The sequence below is a fragment of the Muntiacus reevesi genome, chromosome 2 (genome assembly GCF_963930625.1).
Source record: "Muntiacus reevesi chromosome 2, mMunRee1.1, whole genome shotgun sequence".
NCBI classification, from domain to species: Eukaryota; Metazoa; Chordata; class Mammalia; order Artiodactyla; family Cervidae; genus Muntiacus; species Muntiacus reevesi.
Window position 1 is genome coordinate 206,258,276 of NC_089250.1, and position 22,368 is coordinate 206,280,643.

Genomic DNA, 22,368 nt, shown 5'->3' on the forward strand with positions numbered 1-22,368 from the left:
TTTCATTTATAACGTCTTCAGGGTTCATTAATGTTGTAGTGTGTGTCAGGTTTTCCTTCCTTTTGAAGGCTGCATACTTTTCCATCTTATGTATGTATGACATTTTGTTTATTCATTTATCCATTAGTGTATATATTTGGGTGGTGTCTGCCTTTTGGCTGTTAGGCATAATGGTACTGCTGTGAACCCAAGTGTACAAATACCTCTTGGAGATTCAGCATTCATCTCTTTGGAGTATATACCCAGAAGCCAAATTGCTAGATCTTAGGTTAATTCTATTTTTCATTTTTTGAGAAACTACCATACTGTTTTCCATAGTGGCTGCTCCATTTTACATTCCCGCCGGCAATGCACAGGGTTCTTGTTTCTTCACATCCTCACCAACACTATTGGGTAGGCCAAAAAGTTAGTTTTTTGTAAGATGTTATGGGAGACCCAGAGCAAACTTTTTGGCCAACCCAATACATATTTTAAAGAACCTTAAGAGGACAAAAATAGTCTTTTATGTTTACCTAGAATTTTACTGTTTCTTTTGCTCATCATTCATTCCTGTTCATGTTTACTTTTTAGCATTTACTTCAGCCTAAAGGGCTTCTACTTGCACCTGTCTTAGAACAGGCCTGCTGGCTACAATTTTCTTAGTTTTGTTTCAAATGGGAATGTTATATATATTCTTTCATTTTGGAAGGATAGTTTCATGGCATTGAATGATCTTTTCTTTCAGCTCTTGAAAGATGTTAGTTTTAAAAAGAAGTCCTGTGACTGCTTTCAATACTTTTCTTTATATTTGGTCTTTGAATGATTTGATTATGATTTTTTTTTTCAAGTTTATCTTTGCTGAACTTCTTGGTTATGTAAATTTTTATTTCCCACCCCAGTTTGTGAAGTTTTGGGCCATTATTTCTTTAAACGTTTTTTTCTGCCCCAGTCTCTTCCTCCTTTCATTCCAGAACTCCAAAGACGCAGCTATTAGAACTCCGATCATTTTTCTGCATATTCCTAAGGCTTTGTTTTTATTGTTGTTTTTTAAAGACAAAGTAAGTTTTAAACTGAGGTGTGGTTGATGTACAGTGTTGGGTTACTTTCAGATGTACAACATATTGACTCAGTTATCCATCTATCTATCTATCTAAATGTTCTTTTTAGATTCTTTTCATTATAGGTTATTGCAAGATATTGAATATAGATCCCTGTGCTGTATAAGAGGTCCTTGTTTGTTTGTTTGTTTTGTATATAGTGAATGTGTATCTCTCAACCCCAAATTCCTAATTTACCCCTCCCTTCCTTTGGTGATCATAAGTTTGTCTTCTGTGTCTGTGAGTCTTTTTCTGTTTTGTAAATAAGTTTATTTGGGACCTTTTTTTTTGGTTTTAAGATTCCACATGTGATATAATGTGTGATATAACATGTGATATAATATATTTGTCTTTGACTTACTTCACTTAGTGTGATAATCTCTAGGTCCATCCATGTTGTTGCGAATGGTATTATTTCATTCTTTTTATGGCTGAGTAATATTCCATAGTGTGCGTGTGTGTGTGTGTGTGTGTGTGTGTGTGTGTGTACACACACCATATCTTCGTTAACCATTCGTCTCTTGATGGTCACGTAGTCCCTTTTGGGACTTCCAAAATGTGTATGTTGGTTCATTTCATGGTGTTCCACCAACCCCTTAGGCTTTATTCACTTCTCTTTAATCCTTTATTCTGTTCAAGTTTACTGATTTTTTGTTTGGCCTGTTCAGATCTGTGTTTCAATCCCTCTAGTCATTTTCATGTTAGTCATTGTGCTTTGCCGCTCCAGAATTTCTTTTTGTTTCTTTCTGTCTCTTTATTGATATTTCCATTTTGTTCATGCATTGTTTTCTTGACTTTCTCCACATCTTTTAATTCTTGGAGCATCTTTAATGTTTTATTTATTTTTGAGAAGGTTGTTTTAAAGCCTTTGTCTAGTAGACTTTGGGGTTTTTTTCAGAGACATTTTCTTTTAATTTGTTTATGTATTTGCATGGGCTATACTTAGCTGTTTCTTTGTTTACCTTGTGAGTTCTTTGTTGAAAACTGGATATTTGATCTAATAAAATCATAGCTCAAAGTCAGATTTTCTTCCTTTCCCTAGACTTTCTGACTTTTGTTTAGTGTTTACTGTTTTTGTATTGTAGTGGGCTGTTTCTGTGCTGAGAATCAGCTTGAGGTAAAACTCAAGGTCTTCTCAGGTCTTTTCTGAGTGTGCCTCTTTCCCTAGGCATGCACAGCCTCTCTCTGATTTTCCCTACATATGAGCTTTAGGGGAAAAGAAAAGAAAAAAGGTGGAGGGGGGAATGAACACCAGATTTGTAAACTCCTTCTTGACCCTTTAGTGCCTGCTTTTCATTTAAGGTTGTTTCCTGAGACACATGAACATGCCCGGGTTCTAACAGATACCCTTGCAAAAGCTCCAGGCAGTGTTGTTCTGAAAACAACCAGTAGAGGGGGCTGCAGGCTCCTTTCACTGTAGCTGGGTCTGGCTCCTCTGGAAGCAGGCAAACTATTTGCAGCCCATTGGAATTCATCTGGCCTCAGTGCCTTATGACTCAGGGGGCTGCTTGCCACGTACTATCAAGACCTGGATCACTTGTGCTAGCCAGTGCATTTTAAGACAGAAATCACGTGTGTAACAGAAACTGCTGAAATGCTCTTTAATTCTTTTTTCTGAATATCCTCTGCTAGAGTATTTCTCTTATCCTTTTCTCAGGAAGAGGAGATTCAAAATAATAGCCCCTCAGTGACCCTGTTCTAGTAATACAAACTGGAGCTTCATTAATTTGCTTAAAAACCTCCACTGCTAAAGTTCTTGAGGGTTTGATAGAAACCATGTTTTATTTGACTCTGGGTGTCAAAGTCCAAGAGTAATCTGGAGGCAGCAAAGCTCAAAGTAGATAGATGGGTGCAGGTTACACTAACATCTGGAATGTGGTTATTCTATCTGCTTAGAGAGCCTGGAATCTCTCCCCTTGTCTCCCCACTGTCCCAACAGTTCCTCTCTGGAACATCTGCAAGTCAGTGCTACTCTAGCTCTTTGTTTTTCAACTCGTATTTATTTCATGGCAGGTTTATCTTAGTCGTTAGCTATTCAAAGTTGAATAGCTACAGTGTAAGTGCTGTGGCAGTTGGGACATAGCAGAGAGACACTGAAGTGTCAGAATTTGAGTGTATCATTTTGCCTGTGGGAGGTGACCCTGGGTTTTCATTTAAGGTAATAGTCAGCTAGATATAAGTGAGCACATGCTTTCTAAGCAGAGGGAACATGATATGCTAGGGCCTGGAATCAGGAAGTAGTTCCTATGTAATGTTTGCAGTTTCATTTAATTGGAATATGAATGCATAGGGGACATGAAGGCATCTGAACCTAGAGAGACTGACAAGCACCAGATTTCAGTGGGTTCTGAAGGTTGAACTAAAAAAGTTTAAAAACTGTGCAGACAGTGGGAAGATTAGAAGCAGGATAATGAGATGGCCAGATTTTTATTTTTTAAAATGTACTTTGTAAGAATGAAGGTAGACTGAAAGTGGCAGACGTTTGAGGACAGAGGCCTTTGCCCTTTAGCCAAGAAGAATTGAAGTGGCTTGTGGAAATGGTGAGGGTGGGGCTGGGGACAGACACCTTGAAAGGAACAGGATCAGTAATTCTTGGTGTCTTAATATGGGCCGTGGGTGAGAGGGAGGAGTCGGGGATGATTCTGCCTGTGTATTTGGCTCTTCACCAAGATGAGAGGTATGGAGAGAGAACTGGTTTGTTGGGAAAGGTAGTCAGATTGCTTTGGGATAGGTTGAGTTTGAGGTATGTCTGGGGTGTTTAGGTGGCAGTTGGTTACAAAGGTCTGGAGATCAGCTCTCACTGCATTAAGACATGAATTTCTTGTTTCTAACCTGTAACAGCAGATGAGATTGTGAGGTTTGGATGAAGAACTCAGTAAGGATGAAAGATGGTACCACGGGAATGCCACAGAGGCAACCGGAAGAGGAAACCTGGACAGAGATGAGGGAATAGAAAGATAGGTGAATCCGGGAAGAATGGTGTGTGGAAGCTGCAAGGGCGGGTAGTTTTAAGGAGGGAGTGACTAGCAGTGCTGGCTGCCACAGAGGCAGGGCAGGGCAGGGCAGGGCAGAGAAGCCCTCTAGAGTGATCGGTGTGGAGCTCTCTGGGCCCTCAAATGAGAACAGTTTTGGTGATCATTTGGGGCAGGGGCTGAAGTGCAGTGAATTAAATGAAGGAGAGAAAGTAGAGACGACAAAAATGAGCCTCTGAAGTCGGGGGAATGTTCGGAACCCCCATCCCCAAAAATGGTGCCTGCAGTTCATGTGGTCCTGTGACTTGACTTCAGCTGGGCTCAGCTCCTGGGGTGCAGAGTAGAGAACTTGCTTGGTTGGTCTGATTGCCTGACCTGCCTGCTGCAAGGTCTGTCATCTGACCTTTATGCACCAGGGGCTGCCCCAGCCCCCGCTGTGTCCGCTGCTTTTCCTGGCACCTCGTGGTATCTGCTTGTGGCCTAGTCTGTGACTGTTGGCCCTTTAGGTTCCACAGTCCCCATGGCTTCGTGCCGGTGAGAGAAGGGTATCATTCAGGTGCCAGATTCGATACCGAGGCTACTGCTGGCAGCGTTCCTCCTCCACTGCCAGAGAGTCTGCCCCGTGCTGCTCAGCTTGCAGTCCTGAAGGGAGCCTGGGTCCTTGTAATTCAGCGGAAGGGAAGTTTCTCCATGGGTGGCTCAGAGGGTGGTTCCACCATCTGGTGAGGAACCAAGGCCACCTCTGTGCCAGCAAAGACATCTAGCTTCTTATAATATAACTTCTTTAGTCATGTTAACCTGCAGTTGCGGTTTAGACACGTGTTGTTGGGGTATTTTTCTGGTGCCCGAACATTAAGTCACTTTTCAAACTTAATAAGGGGTCGTGTATGTTGTGGTGGCAGTACCTCCCTGAAGGTTGATGTGAAGGAGGTACCTGTTAATAAAATGAATGTGGCTGATGCAGCCCTTGGGATCTTCCTTTAGTTCCTGTGGAGTAATACTGTACCATACTGGTCTTTGCTTTTAGTAATAACACATGAAATTAGGTTTGCAGAGGACTTCGATCTTCTAATTAAAGTTGCCAGATTATTCTGGTTAATCTTTAGTCTCCTCTAAGTCTTTGATTTATATTTATTTATATTGCTTGTTACGAATGAAACACATTGGTTGTCTGCCCTTTCCTTTCCACCCTTTGCCCTAATCCCACCCTTAACCCTAGTCTAGTGTTCCCTCCCAGCGGTCTCCATTGAGTCTGTGGTGCAGGACAGAAAGCAGTCAGACCCATTTCCTTCTCTGCTTGCACTTCTCCCGCTTGTCTTTCTTAAAATTTATTTATTTCTGGCTGCACTGGCTCTTCGTTGCTGCACACGGGCTGTCTCTAGTTGTGGTGAGTGGGGGCTCCTCTCTAGGTGCTTGGGCTTCTCGTTTCGCAGAGCACGGGCTTAGTTGCCCTGCGTCGTGTGGAATCTTTCTAGACCAGGGCTTGAACCTGTGTACCCTCATTGACTGGCCAGATTTTTAACCACTGGAGTGCCAGGGAAGCTCCTTTGTCATCTTTTACCAAGTCTTTCACAAGGATCCTCTGAGACCCGCTCTGTGCCCTGAGCACCAACTCCACTACTTCTACTTTGGATCTCCTTAGACAGAAGTAGAGAGTGCCTTTGGACCCTCTTCAGAGACCGTCTCCGTATCCATGATCCAAACCCAGATTTGCTTTGGTGCCAGAAAAACTGAGCTTTGTCTGGTATCAAAGCATATCAACATAAACCATACTGAAAGCAGTTTGAAATATGAGGACAATAAGGAGGATGCCTTTCAAAAGCCTGGTGACTTTAGAGCAAAATTAATTTAGAGCCAAATTTTTATAGAGTTTTCAAATCACAAACTGGTTACCATTTATTGTCAGAGTGCCTGGTGCGGCCACTCATGGCTCCCAAGAATTCCTAAGCTGGGTTAATGGGGTCATATTGTGAACGCCTCCCTCCAAAATGACTTGAGCCCAGTGAAAGCTCATTAGGGCTAAGAATATTTTGGGATCCTTAATCTTTTAATTTTTGTTTTCCAAAATTGAATTTTGCTTTATCTTATAATTTCAGTTCACCTAAATTTTGTGCTCTCTACATGTTATATTTGACTGTTGAGGAGTTTGTGTTGTATGTCTGTAGCTGTGCTGTGGTGCATCTATCTTGTGGGGTTTTTATACTAAAAGTGTAGACCAAAGACTATATGGAAGATTTGAATAAAGTGATGGAATTGCTTTACAAAGAAAAAGGAATTTCCTCCACGGTTACTCCCCAGTGCTCACAGTACAGTTGTCACCTTAACTATCGTCCCACTGAGCTACCTGCCCAGGCCACCAGTGCCCTCCTTTTTGGCAAATCCAGTGACTTCTCTACCATCACCCTACTTTCTTCTCTTCCGCATTTGACACTGTTGATGGTAGCCTCTGTCCTGAACTTTTCCTTTCTCCTGTGCGGCCTTCTCTCCCAGCCCCGGGAGTAGAGGTGCCACAGTGACTGCCGTGGGGCTTCACTTCCTCTGCAGCTGGCCTCTGGACTGTGATATCCACTCTCCTGGTTTCACATTACTCCTTCATAATAAAGCCGGCTCTGATCTTTTTCTCCAGTTCTGACCAAACTAGAACTAAGACTAGAGAAAGTGTTGGGTGAGTTCTTCATTGTGGCTCCCAAAGTACCACAGACTCAAATTCAGATTTCAGTTAATACAGTATTTCCAGACAGGCTAAACAGCTGACAGGAAACCCTAGCTCTCCCCTTCCCCTCACCCCCCACACCGGTGACTGGGCCTGAGGGTGACCAGGGGCAGCTCAAGACTCTCACTGCCACTCCTGCTGTTGCCGCCGCCACCACCTAAGTACACAGCTCTGTTTTCTCTCATCCGGGAGTTTTATACAGTGTCTCTGCCTCCATTTTCCCAGGCTTTCCAGACCCAGCAAGTCCCCTCCTTCTCTTGGTTGCTCTCCAGTGTCTCTAGAGTAGCGTCTTGGTAGCGCAGGCCCTTTGTGGTCTTGTCCAGTTGACTCTTTCACCTGAGTCCCACAGCCTCTCTTGCAGTCATTTCCTCAAACTCCATGACTGTTTGTTCTTCTGGATGCTTACATGTGCTGTTCCTGCCCTGACTGCTCATTCCTCTCATCCTTTTTGCCTAGAAAATCCTTAAGAGCCCAGTACACGAGCCTTCTCTCTGAAAAAGAAAGAAAGAGCATTGTCATGTCCAACTCTTGCGATCCTAGGGACTGTAGCCGGCCAGGCTCCTCTGTCCATGGGATTCTCCGGACAAGAATACTGGAGTTGGCTGCCATGCCCTCCTTCAAGGCTAGAGTGCATGTCTGGGGGCTTGTGAGGGGTAGAACTTGACAGCATTGCCTTAATCCTGCTGCCGTTTATGGGGAAATGACTGTATGAGTCGTCTTTATGAACACTGAATACTTTTGGAAGCAGATGGTTCAGGACATAAGCTAGGATAGCAGTCTCAGCTCTGCCATTTACTAGCTGGGTAGCCATGGACAAATTATTTCTTTACCGTCTCAGCGTCAGGTCTGAGGGTTAAATTTGCTTGCCATATGGAAGGTAAGCAATAAGTGGTTGCCACTCTCACTCTAAATGGTAAAATTTTTGTCTCTTGTAACCTCCTCATGAGACAGGTAAGTACTGTAGTCATTCCTGTTTGACAGGTGATGAAACCAAGGCTTAGGGAGAACTGGGTAACTACTGCTTCCCCAGACACCTGACTCTGGAAATTGTGGCTTATGCATCACTTTATTCCAGAATATATTTATTGAATTGAAATCAAAAGAGGAAGCTGTAGAGCTCCAGGGTCAGAGAGAGAAATGCAGAAATTGTCACCTGCACAGGGGTGGCAATCATTGAAGCCACTTTTTTCCAAGTCCTAGCTTTTTAAAAAAAAATTGTTTACTTTTAGTTAACAGATAATTGCAATGTTGTGTTGGTTTCTGCAGTACATCATCGTGGACCAGCCATAGGTATACATGTGTCCCCTCCCTCTTGAGCATACCTCTCACAAATTCTGTCATCTTTGAGAGTACATGCATTTCAATCACCCCTGCAGCAATGAGCTATATTTTTTCTTGTGGCAGATGACTGGTGTCTTCATTGTGAATCTTTTGTTAAAATTTGCTTTTATTTGTCTTCTTTTCTCAACTGGATTATAAGCTCTTTGAGGGCAGAAAACTTTGTCTTATATTTGTGTATTACCTCCTGCCTCCTTAGAGTCTTTGGTTTTGTTTACTAAGATAACTGGTCAAGTCTGAGTAACATTTAGTCTTAACCTCAAAAAGGAATTTTCAACCATTTGTAAGTGATGAACAACCAAGATGATTTTGTCAATCTTTACTATAATTTGAATTAATTTGATTTCCCGAATACAATTTATTAAAACTGCAGCGGTACTGTCTGTTACATTTCTTATAACCCAAGCCTCCAGACCCTTTAGGATTCTAATCCATGTTTGTGTTCTTGAGTAAGAGTCACTGATCTAGGACTCTCCTATTCTTACTCTTTCATTTCACAGTTGAAGAAACTGAGGGCCATGTTCCAAGTTGTTCTTCCATGTGTTATCTGACAAAGTGTTCTCTAAACTGCTTGGTGAAGACTCAGAATCCTTAGGAGTATAAGAGTTTTGAAGGCTCTGTACTTTTCTTTTGACAGAGCTGAAAAGCTTCAGCTGCTGAATCACAGGCCTGTGACTGCTGTTGAGATCCAGCTGGTGAGTGAAGGAGGGTTGAACTTGGATGGGTTAGTTTCTGGGTTTGAGATGTAAAATGGGTTCTAAAGGCTGACCTCAGACAAGCCAGAAACTGTCATTACTTAAAAAGACTGCTAGACCATCCATATTATAAGTGAGAAGAAACCTCAACAGTTTGATCCTAGTTACTATGGACTTAGGGAAAAGGAAGGATTGGAGAAATGTCATCCTTCTGTAGGATTTGGGGATCTGACTTGGCAGCTGTTTGTCTCCCCCATGTCCTACACCGTTCTGGCCATTGCTTCTCTGTAGGGTTAGATTCAGCATGGCTCTGATGGAGTTTATCCTCCCCCTTCGCCGCCCCCACCCCACACACACTTTTGACCTCCTCTTCCTGTATTTCTTCTCTCGATGAATGGAGCATGTGTGCACTTTCCCGCAGGCTCACGCTCTCATCCTCCTGGCCCAGTGTCCCAAGCTAGACGCCTGGAAGTCATTTGTTTCCCTTTAGCTCCTAGTCGGTCAGTCCCAGCTTCTCTTCCTTCTCCCGCCTCTTGCTTTTTCTTCTCCCCGTGCTGCACTGCAGTAATTCCTGTCCTTATTTCTCTGCTCAGCTCTTACAGTCGTCTTCTCACTGTTTTCCTCCCTCCAGTCCTGCCCCTTGCCCACCCGTCTTCCATACCACAATCATAGTTTGCTTTCTAAAACCATACATGTGATCATCTAGTTTCCCTTTGCATGTAATCGTTCAATACTTTAGAGAGTCTAAACCACAAGCACAGCATTAAGTTTTAGGATTGGGGAAGCCAGAGTAGGGCTTCTCAGGTGGCTCAGTGGTAACGAAGCCGCCTGCCAGTGCAGGAGACACAGGAGATGTGGGTTTGATCCCTGAGTCAGGAGGATACCCTGAAGGAGGAAATGGCAACCCACTCCAGTACTCTTGCCTGAAAAATCCCATGGAAAGAGGAGCCTGGCAGGCTACAGTCCATGGGATCGCAAAGAATCAGACCCCACTGAGTGAGTGAGCACGCGCACACAGGCCAGGGCAGAGGGCAGAGGTGATGGAAGGAGGATGTGAGGCGGAGGCCCAGGGCTGCAGGCTGAGCGGTGCCGTCCTGCCGTGGGGTGCACTTTCCTTCCGTGTCCCGGGCGGAGGCCACTGTTAAGCTTTTAAATATTAGGCAGGCCCTTCAATTGCGAGTGAAAAACTTTGGCTGGAGAATTAATAAAATGAAAATAAAGCAGTTTTCAAAGTCACTTTTAGAAGTATTTAGCTCTTTGTCAAATTTCCTTTAGAAAAATGTGGAAGAAAATGGCAGAAAATACCTCTGATATTTAAGAGTCGCTTAAGAAGAACAAAACCAAACCCTTTTTAAGAGAGTCCTGGGATATTTACTTTTTGACTAAAAGTTTAATTGTCCTCTCAACATTTTGTTTCTACCCTTTAAAATGCACCCAAAATTAAATTAGAAGAATTCCTTCCATAAAGGGTGCCTTTTAGGGGGAACTGGTCTTCAGGCTAAATAGAGATACTTTTTTTTTTTAATACCCTCAATTATTCTGATGCTTTTGACTGTATTGGAAATTCAGCTTAGAAAAGAGAAAAAAACAAAACAGCAAGAAAATAATCCCCATCCCTTTGGGTTAAAGATCACATGTCATGTCTCCTCCAACTTTAATCAGCAACATATGTTATTCATGGCTTAATGACAGATGGAGAGAAGAGATGAGGAGGATTAGCGTGACCTCATCCTGGAGCCTGCAGAAGGCTCTTAGTACTTGGTAGGATTAGCTGCTATTAAGTTGGCCTGCTCTATGCCAGACTCAGTGCCAGAAACTGTGTGTGTATCACCTTTAATGCCCTCACCGTAGTCTCAGCTAGTGAGTGCCCCAGTGCTCTGTCTGATTCAGAAGCCCTATCCTTCCTCTAAGCCCTGTGCTGCTGCCTGGTGAGGAAAAAGGTCTCTGACATCTCTTAAGACTATGTTCATCCTCTTCTCCTTTCCACAGGTAGATAGACCTTGTTAAAAGCTGTCTATATTGTTTCCCAGCATTTTTTGGCCAGATTTTTCCCAACCAGGGATCTGGCCATAAAGGGTAGTAAATCATTTACCAAGGTGTGTAGCAATGACTCTTCTCACCAGAAAGGGATAAGAAATGAGGTTTTCCCTAGGTGGGAAGGTGCAGAGAACTTGAGAATTTCCCCACGTTAGTTTTACAGCCGTGTGTTTTCCCTAGGTCCAGAAGTAATCCCAACATCCAGCATCTGTCAGGATTCGGTGTTGGAGGCCGAAGAGCTTCTCTTTTTCGGTTATCCTGGTTAATCCTTCAGCCATGGTTTGTTGTGATCCTCAGATCCACAGCTGCCTGCCTGCTGTGTGTGAGGAAATGGGAGGCCACCAGCTCTGAGACTTCTGCCATGCCCTTTTGTGTCTTCATTTGGGACTGTTTGGGACATCTGACCTGACGACAGAACTGTGAACTCCCGGACCTCACAGGCCACGGTCCTAATCAGTGCTACCATCAGTGCCTGTTGTAGTTTAGTGATTGTAAAAAGGCTTGGGGGAAAAAAAAAGGCTTGAATCATAGTTTCCTGCTTTATGAAACACTGAAATGTATGTCCTTTTTTGGTCCTTATTATAGGCATTACTTTAATTTTACTTTAGAGAAAATTGAAATTTATAGAGGTAAAGTGAACTGTTCTGGGTCAAATAGCTAGACGTGCCTGTTGTTACTAGGTTTTTAGTTGTTTTGAGCAGAGTAGGAGGTTAGGCTTGGCAACTTAGAGTGAGAAACATTTTTGGAGTACAGCAGCCCAGTCTGACAGCCCTTGGTAACTAATATAATCTTCACGTATGATAAAAAATTTATCGTTTATGTTGACTCCCCTCAGATACTTTTTTTTTTTACGTTTCATTTGCCCTTATGTTCTGAACAACTTGAACCCTTTGATATTTTGGAATGTAGACACCGCTTTGCATTTCTTTATTTGAACTCCGTTACTTCTGTGTTGGAGAGAAAATTTGAAGAGTAGTGTTATTATTTTTTTACTCTAGCGATCCAAGGGGGGTTAGTAAGTTTTTCGTTTCTGCAAGTTTCTTTTTTGTCTATAGTTCATTTTGCTTAATACAGCTCATATTTTCTTCTGTGACTGGGAAAGAAAATTTCCTGACTATAATTGTTCCTGAGGGTTGTTTGCTAATAAAAGCATTTGCTCTTGGCAAATTTGGCCAGAAGTTAGTAAAGCTTGTCAGCCCTATTGCCAAGAACACACCTAGCTGAAACCAGATCTGTCAGACCCAGAGACTGGATACAGGAAGGTGGCCTGTGGAAATCCTCCCTGTTTGGTTTTCTAAAAACCTCAGAACTCATAAACCAAACCGTTTCAAACCAGTGGACTCTGGTGTGCCATCCAGTGTCTCCAAGAGAGGAGTTGGTAGAAATGTCTTACTGGAGGCCATGGAGTTCTAGAAGGAGCTGGGATTCGAAGTCTCAAGAGGCCTTGCCCGGCTTGCTGTGAGATCAGATCCGTTTCCTTGTGGTGCTGAGCCTCCTCGTACTCATCTGTTGATTGTCCTTGCTTTACGTTCAGCGGCCTTGAGAAGCTCTGGTGCAGTGATTTGAGAAGGAACGCTGATAGTGATGGGAGGTTGTACTGGTCTCGCAGCAGTCTCTTTCACGTTCTTCACCTGAGGCAGGAAGCAGTTCATCAGCAGCTATGTGTGCTGTTATTCATGAGCTGGGAGACATCGTTCTCCCGAATGGAGGTCATTTTTCCCTCAAGATTAAATTATCAAATCAGGTATATGTCTCCTTCCTCCCCCTTCATTCTTCGGAGGCAGTGCATGTTAGAATATTTCCTTTTACAGACTGTAATTTTACATGGCTGATTTTAAAAGTGGGCTTTTGAGGATTTTTTCTTTTTCAGTAGAAAAGTTACATGGAGCCTTTGAATATAAAGTGTAGTTGTTTTACTTCACAGCGTAATGGTAAGTAGCTCCATTGGTTCCCTCTGGATCTTTTTTTTTTTCCTCACTCTGAATCTTTATTCTAGAACACCCAGTGTTACTCTCTAGTTGTGGAAACATTTTTGGACTGAGGTGAATGAAGGGGGTAGTGGTTTGCCAGAACTTTGATCTTGGGCATGTCACCTGGCTTCTTTAGCTTCTGCACTGTTGTTTGTGCAGCTAGGCAGTCAGACTGAAGACCTTTTGAGGATTGTAAGCCTAGCTTGTCATCATGCTGTACTTAAATCTGCCAGGATTTCTTTCTGGAACTCCTTTTGGTCTTAGTTGCCAGATTTCAGAGACTGTTACTGGGAAATGCCATAGGACAGGACCCTGGACACCTTTAGCTGAGAAAGCTGTTTTGACAGATGGCTAATGCCTGCAAGTGAGCACGGTTAAGTAACTGGACTGCTTGCATGATGCTTTTACAAGATGGTTGATGACATTGTGTTTGTGTTTATTAACATGGAGGATTAGAGTTAGGCTTGAAAGTGCGGATCTCATCTGTGCATTCAGATGTCCAGGACCATGTCAGAAACTGGGCTATAAGTGGATCTTTGATGGGGCAGTGAGAGATTGTTTCCCAGCTGTCACTCCTCAGGCTCCTGTTCTGCATCCCCAGGAGATGACCATGGCCCAGGGTACGTGTTAGATTGTAGGAGTCAGAGATGGACAGATCTGGCTTGCGATTCTAGATCTGCCCTTTGCTGAGCTTGTCATGAGGTTTAAAAGAGAAAATGGGTGTGAAGTGCAAGACGCAGTGCCAGGCCCAGGAGCTGTTGTCAGTGGGATAGTAGTAAGGATTAGAAAAAGTAAACAAACCGTTTGGCACAGAGCAGGCAGTCATCAACTGAGCTGCTGATACAGTACATAAGTTAACAGATGTGCTGGTTGTGATACCCCAAAGTGTATATAAAATGCCATTTTACTCAGGTGAGTTTTCTTTGTATATGTAGCGTATTTTGTGTGTATGTGGATGGGTAGAGAACTGTTAGGGTTTGCTTTCTCTTTAAGAAAAGATGCTAACCTGCAACTTGCTTTTTTCACTGACTCGTGTGGAGCAGCCACATCGGCTTACCCTGGCATTTGAGCAGGCTTCTCCCTCCTGGGGAGTTAAGGCGGAAAGGGCCTGGAGACCCGGGGCGGCTCAGGAGCCAGCCCCTGAGCGCTGTGCTGAGGGGCTGGGCCGAGACTAGGAACAACATGGGAGGGGAAGGTGGGGGTGGGCCCAGTCTGTGAGGCTCTTTGTAAGTCCTGGAGGGTTTTCTTTCCTTCTGCAGATGGTGGAGGAGAGTGAGGAACGGCTGACAGAGGAGCAGATCGAAGCTCTGCTCCACACCGTCACAAGCATCCTCCCCGCGGGGCCAGAGGCCGAGCAGCAGCAGAATACCAGTGACGACGTGGCGATGGATGAGGAGGACCCTGCGTAGAAGAGCACAGCTGGCCCGAGTGTCTCCTGAAGTTGAAGGCCCAGCAGCCATTTCCCAGACATTCAGAGGATTGTTTATTTGATTTTACCTTCTGTCCCAACAGGCCTCATTTCCCGGTTAGTTGGGTAAACCACAAAAATAATCTTAAAAGAAATCCTTGTGCCTCTGGGAGAACAAACATGGTGGACTGACTGAGATGGTCAGGGCAGAGAGCTGAAGAGAGGAGGAGTGAGTCAAAAAGGACAATGACTGTGGAACTCTCAGTGGTAAAAATATTTCTTCTGTGGCCTTTGCCATGGTTGTGGGAAGGTCTCTGTACACAGCTGGTAAAATACTTGCCTTGGCTTTAATGGGCTGTATCCTAATTAATTTCATCTGCTTCCCTCAGAGCTTCCCAAGCAGGGATGCAGAGCACTGCTGGAATGAGAGCTGACTTAGGAGAATCCTGTTACATGGCTGACAACTCGTGAAGCAGCAAATAGTTGCTCTAAGTTATAATGAGCCACTGAGCTTGGCTCACCTTAGAGGAATCTTTTCCTTAATAACAATAGACATAGAAAAAGATTGGCCTAGGAACTTGGTGGTCCAGTGGCTTAAGATTCCACACTCCCAATGTATGGGACCCAGGTTCCATCCCTGGTCAGGGAACTAGATCCCACATGCTGCAACTCAGAAAAAAAAAAAAAAGATTCCTGCATGCTACAGTGAAGATCGACGATCCCGTGTCCAAATAAATATTTTAAAAATAACTAAATAAAAGAACGTCCTGGACGACTCTTCATCAGGTCTAAAGGCCCCTCTCCTCTACTGGCATGGACTTTGTTTAGCGGTTTCACTAGTTAGTCTTCAATGTTAGGACACCAGCTCACTGCAGTTGGAAAGAAGCACTCCAGTATTCTTGCCTGGAGAATCCCAGGGACAGAGGAGCCTGCTGGGCTGCTGTCTATGGGGTCGCATAGAGTCAGACACAACTGAAACGCCTTAGCAGCAGCGGCAGACTGAATGGCCGTGTCACCTGCCTTTCTGAACACCTTCAGTTTTCTGCCTTGTGACAGGTGCAGCCTGTTGCAACCAGGTGAGCTTCATTTGCACAGGGGGGGCAAATGGTTTGCATCTTTTAAAAAGGGCAGTTCTCTGGCGGTCCAGGGGTTAAGATTCAGTGCTTTCATTGCAGGGGGTGTGGGTTTCATCTGTAGTAAGGACTAAGATCCCATGTGCTGCAAGTTGTGGCACCCACCCCCCAAAAAAAAGAAACCCTAAATAAAGAGGGCACAATTTCGTAGCTCTTTTTGTGGCTGAAGTATGAAGAACTAGAGGCTGATTAATAAGAATTTGAATTTGTTGACTGTTGTGTTAGTTTTTTAATTGAAAATATTAGAATAATTACCATGCAAGGAATTTGTTAATATTCAAGCTTTGGAGAGTTTAGTAGCCCCAGACATATGGTTGCCTTAGATCCTAGAAGTATTGTTAAAAATTAATTCCCCGTATTCACTCTGCTCTCTATTTGGAGAAGAAAATGCCCATAGACATTTTTCAAATTTGTACTCATTTTGTTGTAAGATCACATATTTTCAATGCTTCTGTTAATTGGATTACTTCCCACCTCTTACAATTCCCAGGTTATTTCAGCCCCCACAGTAGGCAGTTATGTTTACCTTAACCTTATCATCTAAGGATCAGTTGAGATCTACTTACAGGCAACATTGAAATTAACAGAACATTTATTTTAAATCTCTCTTAAATATCAGGAATTTTACCAGGAGCTGTTGTTTTGTCAAGGCATACAGGTGTTTATGTCCTTGTTTCATTTTGACCTTGAGTGCATTTGGTACTTTTTCTTCATGGATTTAGGGTTTAATTAGTTAGTAAACGGTTTCCAGGTGACTACCAACTTACACTATTTTAAAAAATCTAAGAAGAGTTTATTTTACCATGGGTAGTAAGAGATAAAATGAAATCTGACTTAAAAACTAATATATACTTATTAAGTTTGGTTTTTTCCCTTAAGTTGAATCTATTTAGATCTAAATTTTGTGTTGAATTTCAGTAAAATTTTCAGTTTCTTTATTTGGGACCTGAATTTTACCTCTGATTAAGTCAATCAGGATCTAGAAGATTGAACCTTCATAAGAAATATGGACTGTGTAATATTTCTGTTGCATTAATAATCCACATTTTAGAAATAAAAATTTACACAAGGAACTTAACCAGGATCATCTGGGAAGGAGAGCTGGGAGTCTGTGCGACTTGCTTTTCACTTTATATCCTTCCATACGGCTTCAGTTTTTGATTGGGTGGCTGTTTTATTCTTTAAAAAGAAAAAAAAATTGTGCTTATTTGCCTGTTGTCCTTGCCCTCTGAAAGTTATTAAAGGTATAGTCCATAATTATGTCCCCAGACGTAGAGACTGATACCCAATGTAGTCACTCTGGGAGACGCAGCACTGAGGGAAGTTGATCTTTTAAGAAAGGACTACTGAGCCCTTGAGAGATGAAGCTGACTCACTGCTAGAGGTTTAGCCAAATAGTGGCTTGGCCAAAAAGTTCATTCAGGTTTTTCCATAAGACATTATGGAACAAACTTTTTGGCCAACCCAATAATTGCCTTGCCTCTTTTTGCTTAAATGGTACCCACTCCCACCTCAGAGAACTTGCCATTCATTCAGGGCTTGTTTATAAAATCATGGGTGTTGTTCTCCCAGTCAGTCACTGTGTGAGCACACCAGCTTGTCAAGGTTTCTACCCTAGTGAGGGATGAGAGAATTAATCCCCCAGTATATCCTTTGCTAAATCGTCACTGTTTTTAAATTTAAAAAGCAAGAAGAAAAATCCAAGTGTTTAACCCTAGCTTTCTAGGTCATTCACAACTTGTTCCCAGTAAAACTTCCAATTTTTGTGGTCTTGTGTACAACCCTCCGTTCCAGCTGAGTGGATCCACCCATTCGTTAACTCAGCACGTTGAGTGGCTGTGATGGAAGGCTTTGGGCTGGGCAGCGGGGTTATGATGTGACTCTGTCATCCTGAGTCCCTGCCTTCAGAAAGCTTCATGTTCTAGGGGAGGAGATGGTAAATGCCCAGTTTCACAATTCATTATTTTGTTGTAACAGTGGTTCAAATTAGAAACGAGAATGAGCTAAGAGAGCATGTTACAGAGAACCTGACCTAGTCGGGTAGGGTCAGGAAAGGTTCTCTGAGAAAGTAATGTTTAGACTTAAAGGATGAGTAAGTTAGTGAAAGAAAGAACAATCCTTGAAAATATTCTTTGTTTCCCCATCTCTATGCTTTTGTTTTTATTATGCCATCTGCTTTTACTGTACCGCTTCTTCCGGTACCCAGATTCTAACTCAAGATTTGGGCTCATATCTGCCATTTTCCAGAAGGCCCTCCCTGAGCTCTTGCATGTTGATAACAGCATGTGCTTTTTATATATGAACGTCAGTTTTGCTGGATACAAAGTCTTTTGAGTCACATTTTATTTCCCTTGGATTTAAGATACTCAATTACTCTATTATTTTCTTCTGGCATCAAGCATTGGTGTTAAAAAACCTGACAATATCCTCCTTTTGTTTCTCATATAAGCCACTTGCCTTTTTTTCCGCCCCCTATATGCATAAAGGATTTTTTCTCTCCTGAAAGTCTGGTAAATTTACTAGAATGTGTCTTGGTATTGGTTGTTTAAGTATTCTTAGATACATGGATACATGGTGTATATATAGTTTTAGATATTTTTTCCTCAATTTGAGAACATTCCTGGAAGTTTTTACAGATTTTCTTGATTTTATACCAGGATATGTATACCTTGATTTTTTAATATATATTTTCTTGATTTTTTGTATTTTGTTTACTTGCTTCAGTTCTCTGCTTCAGAAGCTTCTATATTCTGTATCAATTCTTCTTTGCTAATCTGCCATATTTTCATTTTCATTCAAGTCATTTTACTGTCTTCTGTGATTTCTTAAAAAATTTTCCTCCTGTTTTGCTAAAGGCGTTTTAAAATTGCATTTATTTGGTCTTGTGTTTCTTCTAATTTAGTCTTAATCTTTTCCCCTTTTACTTCTAAGTGTTTCTTTGAGTAAAGTTTAACTCTTATGAGTTTTTCTAATTTCATTTACTGTGGTTCTTTCATGTCATGTATTCTTATTAATGTTTAGCTGGTTTTAAAATACTTTAGTATATGTGCTGCCCAAGCGAGCACTGGTTTTAAAATAGTTGATTGTAATTAGAGCTATTTTATATACATATATTTCTGGTGTGGTCTCACCTTACAGAAATGTTATACTTCTCTTTTTTTTTTCTTTTTTTTAAAATAATAACTTTGAATGAGATTTGACCTTAGTAATTTTCTGCTGTTTATTTTTATATGAAATTAGTTTCCCGGAACTTTTAGAAGGAGTTGTGTGGTTCAGGATGGTTTTCCTAACCTCACAGGGCTCCCTCTTTGTTGTGTTCATATAATATTCAAAAACATGATGCCTTGCCGACCCTCTTCCCCTCCCGCACTTTTATGTAGACCAAGGATTGGCAGAAGCCTCCTGTTTTCATAAACAAGGTTTGATTAGAACACAGCCCTGCTCGTTCATCTATGTATGTTTATGGGTATTCTCAGGCCAAACCTGCAAAATTGAGAAATTGCACCGTGGACTCCATAGCCTACAAGCCCCAAATGTTACTGCCGAGCCCTTTAAGACCCTGATTTAGACCTCTTCTTTCTTTGTCTGTTGTTCCTGTTCTGCTCAATTTTAACTTTATCCCACATGTGTCTTCTCAGTGTGGGGCACTGTCAGGCAAGCCCTCACCAGTCAGTTTAGAGAGTTCAATGGGACTTCATACTGCTTCAGACCTGAGCACCCTTTATGTTTAAAAAATGATGGTAAAATATACATAGAAAGTTTATTAGTTTAAATTTAACAACCCAGTATATTCAGTTGTGCAGCCATCACCACCATTTAGTTTGAGAACATTTTTTTATTACCTCAGACTAAAACTCACCATTAAACAATACGCCGCACTACCCCTCTTTCTGCAGCCCCTGGTGACCTCTGTTCTACTTTCTGTCTCTATGAAATTGCCTATTCTGAGTACTTAGTGCAAGTGGAATCATAAAATATTTGTCTTTCAGTGTCTGCCTTATTCCACCAAGCATAGTGTTCACTACATTCATGTTGTAGCAGGTAATAAGATTCCATTGGATGTATGTCATATTTTGTTGATCCATTTTATTTATTGATGGACACTTCAGTTGTTTCTGCCTCTGAACATTGGTGTACAAGTATCTGAATCTCTGCTTTCAATTCTTTTGGGTATAAATGTAGGAGTAGATTTGCTGGATTTATGTGGCAGTTCAATTTTTAACTTTATGAAGAACTGTCACAATGACTTTTCTGTCTTTCCACAGTGGCAGCACCATTTTATATTCCCACCAGCTATGCACTTGGATTCCAGTTTCTCCACATCCTTGGCCAACATACGTAGTTTTCTGTTTTGCTTTTGTTTTAATGATAGCTCCCCTAATGGGTTTTAAGTGGTATCCCATTATAGTTTTGATTTGCATTTCCCCAATGATTAGTAATGTTGAGTATCTTCTCATGGACTTATTGAACTGATATGTCTATTTGAGTCCTTTGAATTGCATTTGTTGTTGTTGAGTTGTAGAAGTATAGTTCTTTATTCTGAATATTAACTCCTTGTCATATGTATGCTTTGCGAATATTTACTCTCATTTGTGGGTTTTTTCACTCTTGATAGTGTCCTTTGATTATTTTCCCTTTAATAAGTAATTTGTGTAGAGATACTTTAAAGTTGGGCTTAAGTGGCTCAGTGGTAAAGAATCTGTCTGCCAATGCAGGAGATGTGAGTTTGATCCCTGAATCAGAAAGATCCCCTGGAGAAGGAAATGGCAACCCACTCCAGTATTCTTGCCTGGAGAATTCCTTGGACAGAGGAGCCTGGTGGGCTACAGTCCACAGGGTCGTAAAAGATTTAGACATGGTTTAGTTGACGAAATAACAACAACATCTTTAAGATTATATAGCTATTTTGTTCGTCATCAAACTTTCACTCATTAACTTAAGCATCTGTTGATGATTCTTTCTTGAATCAATGGCTCCTGTTTTTGTTCATCAGTTGTGTTCCTGATACTGTCCTAGGTGTGTACCATGGGTTATTCCCTATGTCACAAATGAGGGGACTGAAGCTGAAGAGGTCAAACAACGCTGGAAGGGCTCCTAGTAAGTAGAAATAGGCGTAGACTCTGGACTGAACTTAAAGCTCATGTGCTGGAGCTTGGGCAGCAAGTGTTAGCTAAAGACTTGGGACTCTTAAGCATCAGGTCTGCTGAGCAAGCCTGTTTCTGAGCAAGCCTGTTTGCTTGAACACCCGCAACCTCGAGATGGGATAGGACAGGCAGACTTCAGGGCTGTGGGCTGTGACCTGCTGGGTGTGTTCTGCAGTGAGGAGCCAGTTCCCTGATGGAGTACCAGCTACTCAGGCTGATCCCCTGCTTGCAGCTTCATGGGTCACTGTGTATCCACAGTGTTCTGCAGGTGTGGTTGGGTCAGTAGCTGGGTTCACTGAACCAGAAGGCCCAAGTTGTTGGTTCAGTGGTAAGGGTGCAGGGTCTTCGTAAGCTAGCAGTTCTGAGGTAAACATTCCCATTCTTTTCTCCTCTGGGCCTTAGCTGGGAGGAGCAGAACATAGGGAGGGTGGGGTCCTGGGCAGGGAGCCAGAGCCCTGAATCATAGGAAGACCATGGAGTCAGGGCCAGGGCACGGCGTGCTTAGCCAGAAAACCTGGAGGGAAGCCATGGTTTGAGTGCCGGGAGGAGGGAGAAGTCACCAGAAGCGGGCGAGGCCACAGGAGGGTTTTCGGTCAGAAATGGAGCCACGAACAAGCTCTACTGGGTTAGGGTCACATGAGGCTGGCAGAGGAGGTGCTGAACCTGTGTCTGCAGCTCTCCACTGTGGGAGGCTGACTGTCCAGGGCTGATAGCGGCCTAAGCCTGGTGGATGATCGCGGGGATGCATGAGGCAGGTGTGTGCCTCAGTCCTGGGTGCCCTACTGGCTCAGGCTTCACGATGGACACTCACCTCTCCAGCTGCAACTGGGCGTCTCCAAAAGGCCCATACTCACCTCCATCACCGGGGGTTCACCCTTTGTCCTGTCAGCTGGGGTCACCTCGCCTAGCTCCTCGTCTGGAAGATTGCCAACCCTCTCTCGGATGAAAACTGCATTCTTCAAGAACTGGTTTTTGCCCTCCTTTGAGTGACCTGGCCCTGACTCTTGAGAGCCATACTGGTGAGTGGCTAGCAGGAGTACCAGCTTTGGGCCAGATGAATCCAGGCTCTGCCATTTACCTGATGTAGGACTTTGTGAAATTACTTAACTTCCTTGTGCCTTGATTTCTTCATTTATGAAATGTGAGTAATCAGAGTAACCTGGGATAGTAGTTGGGGGGGCTATCAAATGAAATCATGTTCACAGAGTGCTAATGCATTCCTGACATGGTCAGTGTCCAGCAAATGTTAGCTGTCTGAGTTTATCTGTCTTGCTTCATTTCTGACTTTGTACTCCAAGCTCTTCTTGGCTCTGCTGTGGTCCTTAGTGTTAGCCTTTGGATCCTCTCAGCATGATGGCTCTTGATTCGTGTGTCCCGTCCTAGAACTTGCCCTACTCTGACACCTGTGAGGGTGGAGGCCTGAAATAAAGTACCCTGTTTATCAGAGAACTACTTCAAGACACCCTAAGAGCAAAGTATGCCACTGTCTCTCTGTTTAACACAATTCCAAACACAAGTTTTGAGAAGAAAAATCTTTTCTGTTAATGTATTGTTATGTAACAAAGTACCTCAAAACTTGGTGGCTTAAATAGCCATTTTATTTTGATCATAATTTTGTGAGTCAGGAGAGGGTTTGGTTGGGTGGTTCTGATCTGCGCTGGAAGCAGCTACAACTGAAAGATTTCTTTCCAGGACAGCTTCTTCACGCCTGTAATGAGCACTTCGACATACTTCTCATCCTCCAGGGTCTTCAGAATGTTTGGGTTGCAGACAGCATGGCTGTCCCGGGGCAGTCAGATTTCTCACATAGCAAATGCCATAGAGCAAACATTCCAAGAGGGTGGCCTAGATGGAAGCTGCAAGGCCTCTTATGAACTACACT

At 42.8% G+C, this 22,368-nt stretch overlaps 1 protein-coding gene across 3 annotated transcripts in view; it reads left to right on the forward strand.

Annotated features, from left to right (window-relative positions):
* Window positions 1-21,961, forward strand: part of CRCP (CGRP receptor component) — a 38,138-nt gene extending 16,177 nt beyond the window's left edge. For all 3 annotated transcript variants that reach the window (XM_065924763.1, XM_065924765.1, XM_065924764.1), the window contains 2 exons: window positions 8,737-8,794; window positions 14,061-21,961. In XM_065924763.1, coding sequence (XP_065780835.1) covers window positions 8,737-8,794; window positions 14,061-14,210 — 208 coding nt within the window. In that variant the 3' untranslated portion in view covers window positions 14,211-21,961. The remainder of the gene's footprint in view (window positions 1-8,736; window positions 8,795-14,060) is intronic.
* Window positions 21,962-22,368: the final 407 nt, after the last annotated feature.